Consider the following 17,691-nt stretch of genomic DNA (forward strand, 5'->3'; position numbering starts at 1 on the left):
AGGAAGGAAGGAAGGAAGGAAGGAAGGAAGGAAGGAAGGAAGGAAGGAAGGTCACTAGATCACACACAAACCAGCTGAAAGCTGGGAAAAAGAAACAAAGTCTAAAGCAGTGCCATTATTTAATAATGTTACCAAGTAGTAAAACCGTTGTGAGACATTAACATTGGTGTAAGAAAACTGTACAATGGACAGCTTTTCAATCATATTCAAATGCTGGGGCTACAAAAGGGTAAGTAAAATACAATGAAGTTTCGTTTAAATTTTCTGAGGGCTTTTAAATTTTTCTCTTATTTCAAGTCAACCAGCATATGTACACTTATGGTACATAGAATGATCAAATCAGGGCAATTAGCATGTTTATCATCGTTAACGTTTATTTCTTTGTAGTGGGAACTCTATAGACTCTCCACTTCCCCAGTCTGTTATCCCTTTGGCCTCCTTCAAATATCAATTCCAAGTACTTACTATAATCATGCAGCATGATATCACACTAAAACGCATTCCCATCTAAAAGCAACATCCTATCCACTGACCAATAAATCCCGAGCACCCATAAAAATCTTCTGGAACCCACTATGTAGCCCAGACTGGCTTAAAAATTCAAGCAATTCTCTTACCTCAGTCTCCTAGTGCTTAAGTTATAGGTCACTAAGCCTAGCTAAAATTCTTGCTGAAACTTATTGTCATCTGCTCAAGGGTGATATTATTATCTAATTTTCAAGTTATCAGTTGACAAATATAACATATATTAGGTTCTTCCCCCAATTTAAAAAGCATGACTAGCAGTTTTCAAAGTTTACTCTAAAACTACAATATAGCTACCTCAACAGAATATAGCCCAAAACACAAACAAGCAATTTCAGTTGCCTTTCAATAAAAGTTCCAAAAACAAGTCATTGAATTAAAAAAAAAATACTGAGTTTAAAAATGATATTAAAACAAAAGGTTCATACTTGTGTCTGTATGGGTGATGATCTGACATCACATCTCACACAAAAATGTGGGGGGTAGGGGGGAGGATGGACCTAAACGTAAAATCTAAAAGTTACAGAATAAACTCACACCTACACACCTAGTTCATAAAACTGATAAATTTTATCAAATTTTAAATTTTTATGCTCTTCAAAAACACTGTCAGGAGAATGAAAACAAAATGTGGAAAGATGTATTGGCTAATTCTCTGTGTCAACTTGACACAAGCTAGAGTCATCAGAGAGGAAATGCCTCCATAAAATCTAACTGTAAGGCATTTTCTCAACTAGTAATCAATGGGGGTAGGCCCAGGCCATGGTGGGTGGTGCCATGTCTGGGCTGGTGGTCCTGTGTTCTCTAAGAAAGCAGGCTGAGCAAGCCTATGGAGCAAGTCAATAAGCAGCTCCCCTTCATGACCTCTGCATCAGGTCCTGCCTCCAGGATCCTGCCCTGTTTGAATTCTGTCCTGATTTCCTTCAGTGGTAAACAATAATGTGGAAGTGTAAGCTGGATAAATCCTTTCTTCCCCAACTTGCTTTATGGTCGTAGTGTTTTGTCACAGCAATAGATACCCTAATTACAACAATGGGGCAGTGGGTATCTGTGAGTGAATGAATGAGTGAATGAATAAAAAATTAAAACTTAAAAAAAAATCATTAAAAGAACTTGTATCTAGAAATATAAAGAACTTCAACAATTCAGTAAGAAAACCAATCTTTTATGACAAAATATTTGGACAGGTGCTTGAACAAAGATACACAATGTCAAGATGCTTGGGTACATCATCAGATAATGAGAAAAACTACAATGAGGATCTCCTACTCACCTACGAGAACAGCTAGAATGAAGTGCTGATGGTGGGGATGTAAAGGAGGCACAACTGCTTTAGAAACAACTGGCAGTTTATTAAAAAGTTAAACACAAATGTATCACATGGCTCGATTATTTCACTTTTACGTATTTACTCAAAATAAACCATATATTTAGACATACTTGTACATACACATTTTCATAGATAGCAATTTTATATAGTGGTATATTATTTGTATTTTGATAAATCTTGTCTGAAGAGCAGAGGCAAAGCTAAAGCCACAAGGTCAGGCAATGACAAAACACACCTTTAATCCAGGATTTGGGAGACAGAGTCCGTTGGATCTCTGTGAGTTCAAGGCCACCCTGGGGTACACAAGATTAATACAGAAACAACCCCAGGTGGTGGTGGCTCACAGTCCTAGGGAGTCATAAACCTTTAATCCCAGTACTAGAGGGAATATAAAATGGGAGGAGAGGCAGGCTTAATAAGATGCTTAGTTTGCGATCGCAAAGCCTTGGTAGAGGTAAGACTTCTTTAGTGGCTTGGCTGCCTTGCTTTGCTGGTTTTTGGATTGTTCCTCAATTTCTGTCTCTGGCTTTTTTTTTTTTTTTTTTTTTTTGATTCGAGACAGGGTTTCTCCGTAGCTTTTGGTTCCTGTCCTGGAACTATCTCTTGTAGACCAGGCTGGTCTCGAACTCACAGAGATCCGCCTGCCTCTGCCTCCCGAGTGCTGGGATTAAAGGCGTGCGCCTCCACCACCCGGCTTCTGGCTTTTATTATTTGTGCTACATTTGGCACACAACATTTGGATATGAATCCACAAAAAAGCCATTTGCCTGAGGCTTTTTAGCCACCAACACAGGCCAGGGCTGCACTTGGGGCTCCTGTACCACCTGGCTAGAGAATAGCCAAAACAACAGACTGCAAAGCTAGAAAAGGAAGTGAATTGTACCTTCAGGTCTATTCTTTGGAATTTAAGAAAGCATTCTCAGAGCTTAGTTGGCACATGCCTTTAATCCCAGTATTTAAGGAGGCAGAGGCAGGCAAACCAGCCTGATCTACCTAAGAGATCCCTGGTCAGCCAGGACTACATAGTTAAACAAGAAGGGAGGGAGGGAGGGAGAGCAGGCAAACAGACAGGCAGCCAGGACTACATAGCTAAACATTGTGGAAATAAATAAATAAACAAATAAATAAATAAGTAAGTAAGTAAATAAAACAAAGCAGGCACACAGAAAAGCTGCACACATTCCCCCAGCATCTTCCCAAAACACCAAGTATATCCAGTTCTCGATGTTTCTAACATTTGAGATTTAGCACTGTCAAACCCAATTCAGAAGTCTAGGTCTCAAGTCTCATACACTCAACTTCTGCATTCCCATTTCAAAGGCTTATCTTCTATGTTACTAATTGTATCTTTGGCCCCTAAGTCCTATGAGTAGCTGATGTCTTCTTATGTCTTTCTTCACAATACCTGAGAGTTTTACTTTTATCATTCTGGTGCCTAATTAACAACTTTTTATCTAGTTAGATTATTTCTACTAAGATTCTTCTGTCCAAATATCTGGTATGAGCCTCCAAATCAAGACACAGGTGATAAAGCAATCTCAATTAGCAGAATAGGATATCATCATAATTTTTTTGCCTGTTTTGTTTTGGTTTGGTTTTTTTGAGACAAGGTCTCAGGAAGCCCAGGCTGGCCTGGAACTCACAAAATAACCTTGAACGCCTAATCCTCCTGCCCCTACCTCTCAGGCTGCACCTCTACACAAGGCCTTGTAATTAGTACCAGTGGCAGAAGCCTGTAACTCCAACAACTGGAAGACTGAGGCAGGAAGATCAGGATGTTCAGTTCAGCTTAAGCTACATATTGAACCTGTCTCAAATAGTTTTGCCTATACTATCAAGTAAAGAACAAAGTGTTAGTAAGAACTAGTTATATCAACATTTAGCTATCACAAACAGTACTTCAGAGGAAATTTGAGTTTTTCCTGAATTCACACATAATTATCTATTGACAAAATGGAATTGCCTTACTTTTTAAATCATAAAAATACAGCAACTATAACTTAAAAACCAATTCTAATGCATTCTAACAAGGACCTAATATCACTTACAACAAAATACAATTTAATTCCTGTAAATATTTAAGGAAGTTGGGTGTAGTTTTCGTCCATTTAGCTCATCTTCCCCCATCAAAACCCAAAAAGTTTTATTTTGGAGACTGTAAACCTCCACAGCCATACAGATGACTCTTCTCTAGTCATGTACTTTCTAACTTTGGGTTAGTTACTTTTTAGACATAAATAACATATAAGCACGCGGTGATAAATACATAGGGAGGAAGGGAAACAAGCAGTATTTCCGTGGGTTCAAGCTACTCCAAGAAATCTGGCTCTTATTTGGAAGGTAATGGTCAATCAAGATTGACTGTCAACTTCATGAGACTTAGAATCACTGCAGAAACAAGCCTCTGCCCACTTCTTAGGGGTTTTCTAGATTAGACTGAGGTAGGAAGGCACACCTAAGTGTGGGAGGTACCATTTTATGGCCTGGTGTCCCGAACTGAATTAAAAATGAGAAAGGGAACAACAGCTTTCTTCACTCTCTGCTTCCTGCCTGCAGATTCAATGTGACCAGTGGCCTAAAGGCCCTCCATGAGCCAAAACACACCCTTCCTTCTTTAGTTGGGTTTTTGTTGTTGTTGTTGTTGTTGTTTTTCTCTGATTAGATACTTTGTCACAACAACAAGACAAGTATTTCTAGTTTGGAAAAGGGCACGATAGCTGTTTTAAGTCATCAAGTTTTTAACATCCTCCTCAGAAAGGGAGGACATTATCTTTCCTTTCATATATGAAAACAGCATTCACTTACAAAAACCAATGACAGACAACAGTCCTCTTCATATACATTATCTCTGAAAAAGGGAATCTCTGTTTTTAGGAGGAGCCATACAGAATATTACAAAAATGGAAGTCTTTACTGTGACTCTGATGTTACCGGGCTTTCAATGTCTGAGTTGATAGATTTATAACTGCATTAAAATATTCTCAAATAATTACCGAAAGCAAAACAAAATATTCTCAAATATTATACACAAGAATTACAGCACACTGTGGGTAAATTATAAATTCATCTCAGTTCTGTAATTTTATGAAGCAAAATTTAGGCAAGGATACAACTTAACTGAAAAACTTCATAATTGTTCCAGCATACACCATTATAAATTATTTTTAATGAAATCTATTTAGTGGAAGGTCTACAAAAATGGCTTGATATAACCATTCCCAAAGTTCTAAAAATACTTAAAAAAAATGATTCCTCCTATCACTACTGAGTCAAATTAGCCCTAGAGCAGTTCTGAGATAAAGAAATTGGCAGGCTTTTTTTTTTACCCAAAATTATTTTTAGAACAATATAGATGGTATCCCTTGCCTTCAAAGTGGTGGGGGGACCTCAAGTTAAGTAGGTGGAAAATGTGTTAGAATAGCAAGGAGCTTAGTCTAATGAATGCTAGTACTAAAAACCAAAAAAAAAAAAAAAAAAAAAAAAAAACCAAATTCACTGTTCATTTTCCTTTTATGTGAATCTAGAAAATCAGAACTTGTCTCAAACCTACATTCTCCTTAACTTCCCATTCATGACACTAGTAATATACTACTCCTCTACTTACTCTGCTCCAGTTAATACTGGCCAGCATAATATTCCTCAAACACAGAACCGCCTCCTACTATGGCAATTTCTAGATTCTCTCTACTTAGGATGTTCATTCTCTGCATACCAAATCTATATCTGGCTCAGGCCATCACTCTTCCGGAAAGCTCATCAATTAAATGTCTCCTTTTCAGTGAAGCTTTCCCTGGGTCATTTGAACCAAGTTCAAAATAACACCTACCACTCCAGTTTCTAGTCTCTTCCTCCTCAGCTCTCATCAGATAACTCTCACGACCCGACAAGTATTTCTGCTTACTTGGTAGGGGCCAGCCACGAAAACTAAGTCTGGGAAGGTCACCCAAAGGAAATTCGTTACTACCAACCATTATCACCTGGGACTCTGGCCATAGATAAATTTAAATGGAGTCTGGAGTCTCAATAGTTTAACCCTGAGACAATGCCTGGCAGGCCTAGATTACCCAACCCCCCACCCAAGAGCAGACCATTCAAAGAAAATGCCTGACATTCCAACCGCTATAGATAGGATCACCTGCCTGAGCACTTCACCAGTATACCCCTAGACAAATGTGAGCCAATCAAGGGTCCAAAACCTCAGAGACCCCTCACCCCCACCTTTACTACTATTAAAAACCCAATTCTAATTGCGCTCGGGGGTCTCCGGATATTCCAATATGTTGGACATGCGTTGAGACTGAATTTGCATACTTGATTAAAATGAAATCTTTGCTTTTACATATGGGACTTGGTCTCCTTTGTTGGCTTTTGTGGGAACCCATGGATTTGGGCATAACAACATCATCGTGTGTGTGTGTGTGTGTGTGTGTGTGTGTGTGTGTGTGATGCTTTATTGTACTTCACTGAGGAAATTAAGAATGATTCTAGGGCTGGAGAGATGGCTCAGAGGTTAAGAGCACTGGCTGATCTTCCAAAGGTCCTGAATTCAATTTCCAGGAACCACATGGTGGCTCACAACCATCTGTAATGAGATCTGGTGCCCTCTTCTGGCGTGTAGGGATACATGCAGACAGAACACTGTGTTCATGATAAATAAATAAATCTTTAAAAAAAGATTCTATTCTACTGTTATAGAATGTTAGAATGTGGCAGTTTATCAGGTGAATAAGCGATACTGACTGCAGCAACCTGTAACAAGTAGCTGTTGCAATCAACATTTAGTATTCTAAATTTTAATTTGGAATGCTTTCAATTAAAATTGGGTTTAAACTTTTTTTTCGGCTTTCTGAGACAGGGTCTTTCTATTAATTAGCCCTGAAACTCGATCTGTAGACCAGACTGGCCTTAAACTGCCTCTGCCTCCCTAGTGCTGGGCTTAAAGAGATGTATCACCACACCTAGTAATGTTACTTTTCAAATCAACTCTTGAACCAACAACGTCTCAGAGGTCACTGAAAGAATAGAACATGGGAGCCTAGAAAAACTTGTATTTGTCTGCTTTACCCACTGCACCTACCACAAGATTGGATTCAAAGAATTTAGTAACTTATAAAAAAATTTGAAACCACTAACTTACAATAAACAACTTAATTCCTACCTTTTAATTTCATTTGTTTAGTTTAATGTAGAAGAGAATAACCTAAATAACAGGTTTTTACCGCTCTTAAGTTAAAATCAGTAATTTAGTCTACCTTAATGATCTGTATAAAGCAATCAAAATGCATTTTTAATTAAAACAAGTAGAAAGCAGATTACATTTTTAAGAAACAACAAAAGTGTGGATATGTTGTTTCAGGTTCAAGATTATCCCTAGAGAATAAGAGATCTAATTCCCATTTCCTCGCAAGTCTGTAAATATAAATACCACACCGACTCCACAAAACTGCACTACTTCACAAAACAGCATATTATTTTCTACAGTAGAGGGTGACTTATTGTACTTCACTGGAGAAATGAAGAGTGTTGCTATTCTATAACAAAACTTACAGGGCGGTAGTGGCGCATGCCTTTAATCCCAGCACTCAGGAGCAGAGGCAGGCAAATCTCTATGAGTTCGAGGCCAGCCTAGTCTACAAGAGTTAGTTCCAGGATAGGCTCCAAGCTACAGAGAAACCCTGACTTGGAAAAAAAACAAAAAAACAAAAAAAAACAAAAAAAAAAAAAACTTTACTGAGCCTCTGTCGGAGTCCAGTACTAGCCTGGACCATAAATTATTTATCTGGACCAGACCCTAATATAAACTATCTTTCTCAACTGGTGTGGAGGCGCGGAAATAAAGATACAATTCACATGGCTTTATTGGGAGGAAGATTCTTTCTCAGTGGTCTCTCATGAAATCGAAGAATTTCTCCGTTTATTCTCCAAACAGTCTTTATACCAAAACTTAACTTAGGGGAAATACATTAGCATTCTGTCTCCTAAGTAACCAGGTGAATGGCCTTTTGTCATGTCCACAACTACCTGTCTGCTCTGTATGCTAGCTGTCACATAGGCTTGAATCAGCATCTCTATAAGGAATCCTCCAAATTATAAAGGAAGGAGTAAAACATCCTGACCCTTGTTAGGGCAGTGACAGCAGGGCCACCTCAGATGGGGCCTATGGCTCCAGAACCTGGCTGCCACACCATATAGAAATATGGGCCTATAAGCCTCACCTTGAATTTCACTGCAACATGACATGACCAACATAACTTTTCAAATGCTAGATGTTCCAATAAAGAAAAAAAGAAAGAGAAGAGTACTCACCTTAATGAAGTTACAGATGGACAAGCCTGTCCATACAAACCCATCTGGACACAAAGAAAATCTAAAAGTAAAGAAGAATTAATCATTAGATGCTTCGAAGTAAATTAAACTATAACCTAACTACAATTCTAATAAAAACAGTAAACAAAAATCAAAAGCTAAAAGAATCACAATTAAGAAAGCATTATGAATGAAAAGTATTACTGACAGTATCAATGACACACATATCAATCACGTAGAAGAGACAGACACTGTAACTCTGACATGGAAGGTGCCGAGACCTCATAATACTTAACAGATGAGTCACAGAACAGAGTATGTCCAAAGTATTCAGGAGGAGTCTCCGCGTTCCAGCAAGGTGCCTGAAAGCTACTATTGGCACTGAGCATGCCAGTAGTACCTATGCTCACATCCTCTCCCCAATACAACAGTCTTCAATAAAAAATGTTATCTTATTGGTTTTGCCTATTAAATCCACTTGATCTTTAGAAATAGTTGCAGTGCTTTATGTAGTAGTATATTATTTGTATTTGGATAAATAAATCTTGTATGAAGACCAGAGGCAAAGCTAAAGCCACAAGAGGTCAGGCAATGGTGACACACACCTTTAATCCCAGGATTTGGGAGTCAGATGGATCTCTGTGAGTTCAAGGCCACCCTGGTCGCACAAAATAAATCCAAATGGTGGCAGCTCACACCTTTAATCCCAGTACTAAGGAGTCATATGCCTTTAATTCCAGCACTAGTGGGAATATAAAATGAGAGGCTGTCTGTTTAGTCCGAGGTCACCCAGTCTTGATAGAGGTAAGACTTCTCTAGTGCCTTGGCTGCTTTGCTTTTCTGGTTGAACCCCAATATTAGTCTCTGGGTTTTTATTATTCACACTACAGCTTTAAAATCAGAGAGTTAAGAGCAGAGTAGCACTTGAGTAAAAGGGTATTTGAGAAGTTCAGATTCTGATACATTACTATTTTCTTCATTAAAACTTGGGGATAGGACTGGAGAGATGGCTCAGAGGTTAAGAGCACTGGCTGCTCTTCCAAAGGTCCTGAGTTCAATTCCCAGCAACCATATGGTGGCTCACAACCATCTGTAATGAGATCTGGTGCCCTCTTCAGGTGTGCAAACATCCATGCAGACAGAATGCTGTATGCATAATAAATAAATAAATCTTAAAAAAAAAAAACTTGGGGATAATACCATCGATCTAATTTTATGCATTAGCCATTACAGACCTGTTTAGAATAAATGAATAAATATAAATGTATCTATTAGCACACGGTATAACAATAGCAGAATGCCAATATGTTTATTAGGCACAAATATAATCCACAAATGCCTAGGATAACAGGACTACAGAAAGGCTGGAGTAGGTTAAGTACACAATGTATAGAGTACACATGGTGAAATGTGAGCATCTACAGGTAGTGTTTATTCTGAAGAGTCCACTCATTCTCAGATCCAGCACAACGCTGCTGGGCAGTACTTTAGACAGTAAGAACAAGCTGTAAGAACTTGTTTTCAAAAGAAGAAATACAAAACCTTGTTTGAACTCTGTTATTTTCTAAACACTAAAAGAGTCAAATAAATCATGAGATTTTAATCTAAGTTTATAATCTTTAGGAAACTTAAATGGGTTCTCAGTAACTAACTAAAGACAGAAACATCTGTTTTTGTTGGGATGACAAGATGGATGGCCCGATGACCATAACCACTGAAAATAACTATAATGCCAGCTACATTTGCTAAAACTCCTTATAAAAGAACCAAAAACTTGGCATGAAATAAGGTATAAAAGTAAAACTAGACGAGGAGGAAACTAAAGGTAGGCAGAGTACTAAAACCAGCCTTTCTCGAACATTCTGACAAACTCTGAGATCTCTCAAAGTAAAAGCAGCAAAACATAGGTCTTATCCAAGAGAAATCAAAGTGAACTGTTTTTTAATCCTTGGCACTAAGTGGAGGCATGGGGATGGGACTAGTATAGCAGTACTGTATCTCCCTTGGCACACAAGCTCAGAGCTAGAATCTCACTTAAAATGTCTGTAAGATATAGGAGAAACTCACCTTTGACCTAGGTCTGGGGTAAAAAAAATCCTCCAAACAGGAGTTCAAAATAATGAATGTGTATAAATGAATTCACAATCAAAACACAAAAATCAGAAAGAGGCTACCCACAGCAAGACAGAGAAAAAATATCAGCACAGTCAAACCACAGAGCTTAGGTCCAACGTTACCTTTTCCTGCTGTATAATTTCAAGGGTAGTTTACCTACCATTGTACTTTAAAAGCCAATATGCAGAGCGAACCTGTCTGTGTCCAGCAGGGAACCCTCAGTTCTCCAACCCTGCACAAAACACTGCCTTCTGAAAATTTTGAACTTCCCATTCCTGTGACTCCATCATCATCATAAAACCGCAATCTTTTCATATAAGATGGCTCTCAGGGCTCTGCTATCTCAACTCTGTTAGAGCCAACAGTTCTAACTCTTTATTCTATGAAATACACCTTCTCTAAACACTCCTTTCCAAAGAAGTAACTTTATAGGTGGGCAGACCTTAATAAAAGACAAACATCTAGGACTTGATCTCTTCCCTCTTCACCTCTACTGTGAGGCAGTAATCTGGATGCATTTACTCTGCTGACCCAAACATCACCCATGGTAGTCTGTACTATAGGTAGGTGGTAATGAAGAGCTGTGGAATTAGCCAAAATCATTTTGACTCTTTAACTCTTTAGAAAACATATTTTCCTCTACCAACTATATTTTTTTAAAAGGCAAAGGAGGGAGCTGGAAAGATGGCTCGGAGGTTAAGAGCAGTGACTGCTCTTCCAGAGGTCCTGAGCTCATAACCATCTGTAATTAAATCTAGTGACCTCTTCTTATGTGTAGGCAGATCACTGTATACTAATAAAAATAAATCTTAAAAAAACAAAACAAAGGAGACTGAAGGTAATAGCTCAGTGGCAGACTGCTTACCTAACATGCTCAAGACCCTAAATTCAATCCCTAGAAACACACACACCTTTCAAAGTTTGAAGTTACCATGAACTTAGCAATTCTATTTATAGATATATGTATCTCCAAGACAACTTATATATTCCTATAAAAATTTGTGCTTAAACATTCCATAGCATTTGGCTATTCATAATTAAAGAACAAATGACTATCAGCTGATGAATAGGAAAACAATGTATATACTAATATATCAATGACAACATATGGAACTTATTATTCCACCATAAAAAGAAAAGAATGGTATCTTTTTTATGTATTACAACATAGATGAGTTTTTGAAAGCCTGTGCTGAGTGAAAAACTCATACACAAAAAGCCACACGTTATATGATTCCATTTATACAAACAGTCCAGACTAGCCAAGCTCTTATCTAGGACATGAAGTAGATGGCAATGTTGTTGCCAGAAGACCAGGTGTGGAGAACAACAGGTAAGGAGCAGTTGCTAAGAGTTGGTTACTGTTACAGTGGTTGACTACTGTATTTACATTTGTTCAATAAATCAGTCAACCCATTTCTTCCAGAATTGTGAAAAAGAAAGTTAAAAGACTGTGCTAGTAAAATGATCCTTCAAGCCTGGCACCCTTGCTTGTTTAATCCCCAGAATCCACATAAACTACCAACTCCACAAAACCAGCCTCTGATCTCCACACATGTACATCTGAACACAGACAATTTTTAAAGCAAGTTAAAATAAGATCTGTTTGAAACTGAACAGATCTCTAATCTAGTATTTGTGTCTATTACTTCTATCTCAAAAGACTTTAGAGTCAATTAGAAGAGCAAGTTATATCCAGAATGTATGAGAGAGAGAGAGAGAGAGAGAGAGAGAGAGAGAGAGAGAGAGAGAGAGAGAGAGAATGTGTAATCTTCAAAACTCAGATATCAAAAAAGTAACCTAATTTAAAACCAGGCAAAGATTTCAACAGCCTTAGCTACAAAGAAGACAGGCAGCTATCTAACAAATACACAGGTATTAACATTATTCACCACAAAAGAAATACAAATCAAAACCATAATAGCAGGCAAGCTGGCCTGGAGGAAAAAAACTAGTCATGAAAATCTGACTACCTGATTTTGACTCCCAGAAGCCACGGTGGAAAAAGTAGGAACACCTGCACCCAGAAATAACAGTGAAATAATTTACAAATTTTAAACTTCTTAAAGTTCTTAAAATCCTTTGGTGCTAGTGCAACTCCTCTGAAGAGTCCATCAGCCCATCAAAGCTGACTTATCATATTAATTCAGCAATCCCACTTCTGGGTTTAAAAAAAAAAAAAAGGAAAACGAAACCTCCCTAAATATATGAACCCAGAGGAAAAACCTACAGATTAAATCCTAACAAAAGAGTAAAACAATCCAGATGCCTACCAACTGAGGAGTGAGTGAATAGTGTGTTAAATATAAAAGTACTGTGTTCATCCAGTACTGACAAAAAGAAACAATACATGCTACAACCGTGAAAACATCATGCTAAAGGAAAAAAAGACACAAGCCAAAAATCTATAATCATATGATTCCATTCCATTTATACAAAATATCCAAAACTGGGCAAATGTGAATTGATAAATAGACTCTCTTAGGGCTACCAGAGAGGGAGACAAAAAGGAGGGTAGGGACTGGCTGCTATGGAGTATGGAGTGTCTTAGAGGAGGAGGAAAAAGTTCTAAAATTAGACTGCAGTGCTGTTTGCACCTGTGAGTATACTAAAACACACTGGATTTTGCACTTTAAATGGATAAACTATATGATACGTGAATTATATCCCATCATATCTGTTTCGGGGGAAGAGTTCAGCAGCCATACACGTTTTTATTCTGCCAAGTTCCTGCTCTTTCCTGTACAGTACCTGCCACAGATCCAAAGCTAGAACAGAAGAAAGTAAAGCAATGACTTCACTAGAAAACAACTCCCCTAACAATCACTTTCAAATTGATCCATTCAACACCATGTTCTAAGGCCTCCATTATTTCCAAACCATACTCTAGCCACTAAACAATGATACAAATACAGCCCATTACAAAAGTTCGAAATGGGAGGGGAGAGTTGGCGGATACGAACAATGCATACATGTATGACATTGTCAAAAAATAAATTAACAATTTTTAAGGTTCATACATCTAAAAAAAAATAAGGAAACCACTACTATTTCCTATGGACTAACTACATAGTATATGCCCCTCTCCTGAAACTAATCAAGTCCGAGAAGAAACAAGAGACAAACAAGATGAGTTGGGGGAGGAAGCAACCATTAGCCTCAGCTTTTTAAGAGTTAAAGCACAAAGTTTAATAAGACTCGCCCCTTTTCTTCCCTCTGCTTCAAACTATGGTCTTAAAGCAGGTGGTAAACACAAAGGAGAGAGAAGACTTCTTGGCCAAACACAACAGAGTTACTGTAACTTGTTCCAAACCCAAAACCTTACTTCCTGCAATTACAGAACCAGATCACAGGCCCCCTCTTCAAACCAAATCATAACCAAGGCAAAGAGCAGAGGATTCTATTTTTGGGTCTGTCATTAACTCACTGATAATCTTGAAGCTCCAGTCTTTCTCCTCTGCTCAATAACATAACCGCAACATCCGGATCTAAAAATCAAATCATGTGGTCCAATAAAAAGACCTTTTCTTTCTCCAATTTATATATTTATTTCCATGGGAAATATGACAAAAGCAAATTAAACCATGTTAATTGTTCAAATCACTTTTACTGACATTCGTTCAATGTTCAAAATCTAAGAAAAAAACTATCCAATCCCAATATATTAAATAAGCCCTCCCATTTTAATTACTTTCAAAGGTATTCATTAAACAAAGATAGAACTAGCTTTCAGAGAGCTGAAGGGTTCTGGGCTTTAAATGTGAGCTCAGTTTATATTTAGAAAATTAACATGCCATTTCTCTGGATCCTGTATCTTTATCTTGGGCATTGGATTCATGTGCTTTGCCTAGTATAATTCAAAGCAATAGAGTCTATCATAGCCTTGAAAAGTAAAATGAACCTATCAGAACTTTCTGAATGTCAAGAGGAATAAATGCTGTAATGTGCTCCAAATGACAGGGAACTACAGTCTCCAATACCAGAATGAATAAAAATAAAAATGACCTCCCTGCTACCTAAAATCGCCTTAAAAAAAAAAAAAAGTTTTCAAGACAGGATTTCCCTGTGGAGCCCTGGCTGCTGTCCTGGAACTTTCTCTGCAGACCAGGTTGGCTTTGAACTCAGAACAATCACCTGCCTCTGCCTCTCTAATGCTGGAATAAAAGATGTGCCACCACTGCCCATCTGTCATTTCTATTCCATTTCTAGAAATCCTAATTTATTAACACTGGATGAACCCTAGGGTGTCTGTTAATCAAAAGTTCTATCAGGTGATTCAGTTAATTCATTCACCAGGCAAAGTTATCAGAAAGGTTTCACATCATTTTCAAATCTGCTCAACCAACAGTGGCTGCCTGAGGTCAATTCTAAACAGAACCAAAAGATAATAGATACCCACAGCTACTGTGAGGGGAAAGCAGCTAACATGCAAACTGTGTACCTGTCGTCCCTGATTCACACCACAGAATGATTCGAGCCTCTGAATAAACAAGAAACTCTGGATTCAGGGAGGGTAGGAATAACAGGCTGGGTACATCAACTAGGATTCTCTGAATACTCATTATTAGTCCTAGAATCACACACAAATATACTTTTTTCCTCTCAAATTTGTTTGTGAACTTGTTGAAGAAAAAAATGTTACATGCATGGTATGAACTTGGTTCTAGTTCCACTGGAGAAAGGTGGTATGATTCGGTGAGAACTGGATGACAGCTCCGTGGAAGAGCACATGCTTTGCAAGTATGAGGCTAAGAGTCCAATCCCTAGCACCATAATAACAATAAAACTAAATTAAAGTGGTTTTAAAAACAGCAAGTAGGGGCTGGAGAGATGGCTCAGTGGTTAAGAGCATTGCCTGCTCTTCCAAAGGTCCTGAGTTCAATTCCCAGCAACCACGTGGTGGCTCACAACCATCTGTAATGAGGTCTGGTACCCTCTTCTGGCCTGCAAGCATACACACAAACAGAATATTGTATACATAATAAGTAAATAAATAAATATTTAAAAAAAAAAAACAGCAAGTAGACGCATGACTGACAGACCAGACCAAAAAGGGTATAATTTGGATTCATTCAAGAGACAATCAAGCATGGGTTTCTAATCAGGACACGATTAGAGGAATATTTTCAGATGATTTCAAAACTGAGCATGATGGCACAGGCCTCTTATCCTATTACTTGGAAGGTGGAGGTAAGAGGATCAAAACTTCATGGTGGTCCCAGGCTCTATATTGAGTTCAAAACTATCCTGGACTATATGAAGCCCCACCATATAAACAAATGAGTGAGTGAGTGAGTGAGTGAGTGAGTGAGTGAGTGAGTGAGTGAGTGAGTGAGTGAGTGAATGAATGAGGCAGATTCCATTAATCCCAATACCAAGAGGAAGGGTGGAAGGAGGAAAGGGGGAAGGAAGGCTATTGTAATTAAGGTATGACTCAGTTTCAAAAGCAATATAAAAGAATTTTATAAGAGTCAGATAAAAGAACCATAAGAGTCAAATTATGACAAAAAGTAAAAAGGAGAAAGGTCAGGCATATTGACTCATGCCTAAAATGGCATTTGGTGGCTGAAGCAAGTGGATACTTCAAGGCTAGCATGGGCTACATAGGAAGCTCTAGGTCACTATCTGTGTTTCTTTCCCTGCTGCTGTGACAATACCCAGAAAAAAGCAACTAAGGAGAGAGAAGTCTCATGGTTCAAGGTACAGTCCCTCATGGTGGGTGTAGCAAATTCTAATTGGTCTCAATAAATAAAACCCGGAATCAGGTATTAGGGATGAAAGCTGAAAGATCAGAGCAGTGCAGTCAGCCACTAGAGAGACCTTTTACCTCTAGCAATGCTCAGACCAAAGGGTGATCCTGTTCTCAGACTGCATCTCCAGACTGCAACTGTCTCCACCAAACCTCAGACTGCACTGAGCTGTCTCCTTCCGCCTTATATTCCTCTCTCCACCCAGCCTTATTACTCCTGTCTCCACCTCCCTAGTGCTGGGATTAAAGGTGTGGGATGATCCCAAGTATGTGAGCTCTGTTTCGCTTTTAGACAGATTAAATCTTGTGCAGCCCAGGGTGGTCTTGAACTAACAGAGGTCTCTCTGCCTCTGTCTCCCAAGTCCTGGGATTGAAGGTGTGTGCCACCACTCCCTGGCCTCTAGTGGATTAGATCTGCACTCTGATCTTCAGGCAAGCTTTATGTGTTAAAACATAAATAAAATATCAAAACAGGTGGGGAAGTCAGGGTGACAGAGCCTGAAGCAGCTGCTCTCATGGCACCCACAATCAGCAACAGAGCATGAATGAGCACTACCTACTTCTTGCTCAGTTCTAGAATCCCAGTGTCACCCAAATAATAGCATCAAGATAAAGCCCCACACAAAGGTATGTAAAGAAGTCCATTTCCTTGTCAGCTTATTCTAAATTGTTAGATTGACAATTAATGCTAACAATCACAGATTCCCTGGGCTACATATAGTGAGAACCCTGTCTCAAAAAACATGAGTGCTTGTGTACACACAGGCACCCCACATACACTCGAGAAAAAAAGAAAATGCCATCAATTTTGCTAACTACAATAATGGCACATATAATAATATATGAGTCTAGCACGATTGCACATGCCTTTAATCCAGCAGAGGCAAATGAGCTTTCTTAATTTAAGGTCAGCCTGGTCTATATATCAAGTTCCAGGACAGTCAGGGCTACTTAGTGAGACCATGTCCCAAATAATACATTAGGAATAAGAAAATAAAAACTAACACATTGGTACAAAATAAAACAAGACACTTGAATTATATACAAAAAATTTCAATATTTGAATCTCAATAAGTGAGGATTTACTTTATTTTATATACTTCTACATATATGCAATAGAGCAGATAGACTGAAGTCTTTGGGTATTATTTATTCAACTCCAACACTTAAACAATTATTCTTCTTTTCTTAAATTTCAGAAAGCAAAGAATGAATATTACCTGTGAGAAAATGGCACATACATAATCAGAAGAAAACAGGCACTCATTTGATAGCTCTACTAAGAAGAATTCTCTATGAATTTACTCAAAGAAGTTCTTGTATATCAATATGGGAACTGAATATGTGCCAAGGTAATGCCTCAGCTACTAGAGAGAAGTAAACAGTCTTAGGCTCCATTAGAAAGCTAGTATCCAGACCAAGGAGGTTAACAGCTTCATAAACTCTTCTCTTAATTCACAGTGGAGTACTTCTATGCTGTCTTGAGCAGGGCATCTTAAGAGCACTTACAACGTTGAATGCTCACAGGGAAATATTCATAATGCAAGTGAGGAGTTTAGAAACCAAAAGTCCGGTGGTGGCGCACGCCTTTAATCCCAGCACTCGGGAGGCAGAGGCAGGCGGATCTCTGTGAGTTCGAGACCAGCCTGGTCTACAGAGCTAGTTC

General features: G+C 38.4%; 1 protein-coding gene across 4 annotated transcripts in view; it reads right to left on the minus strand.

Moving 5' to 3' along the window:
* The window catches only part of Foxj3 (forkhead box J3), a 103,535-nt gene that overhangs the window by 75,061 nt on the left and 10,783 nt on the right, over positions 1-17,691 (minus strand). For all 4 annotated transcript variants that reach the window (XM_005353333.3, XM_005353332.2, XM_026782062.1 and 1 more), the window contains exon 2: positions 8,162-8,222. In XM_005353333.3, coding sequence (XP_005353390.1) covers positions 8,162-8,205 — 44 coding nt within the window. In that variant the 5' untranslated portion in view covers positions 8,206-8,222. The remainder of the gene's footprint in view (positions 1-8,161; positions 8,223-17,691) is intronic.

This window comes from Microtus ochrogaster, chromosome 10, assembly GCF_000317375.1.
Source record: "Microtus ochrogaster isolate Prairie Vole_2 chromosome 10, MicOch1.0, whole genome shotgun sequence".
Classification (NCBI taxonomy): Eukaryota; Metazoa; Chordata; class Mammalia; order Rodentia; family Cricetidae; genus Microtus; species Microtus ochrogaster.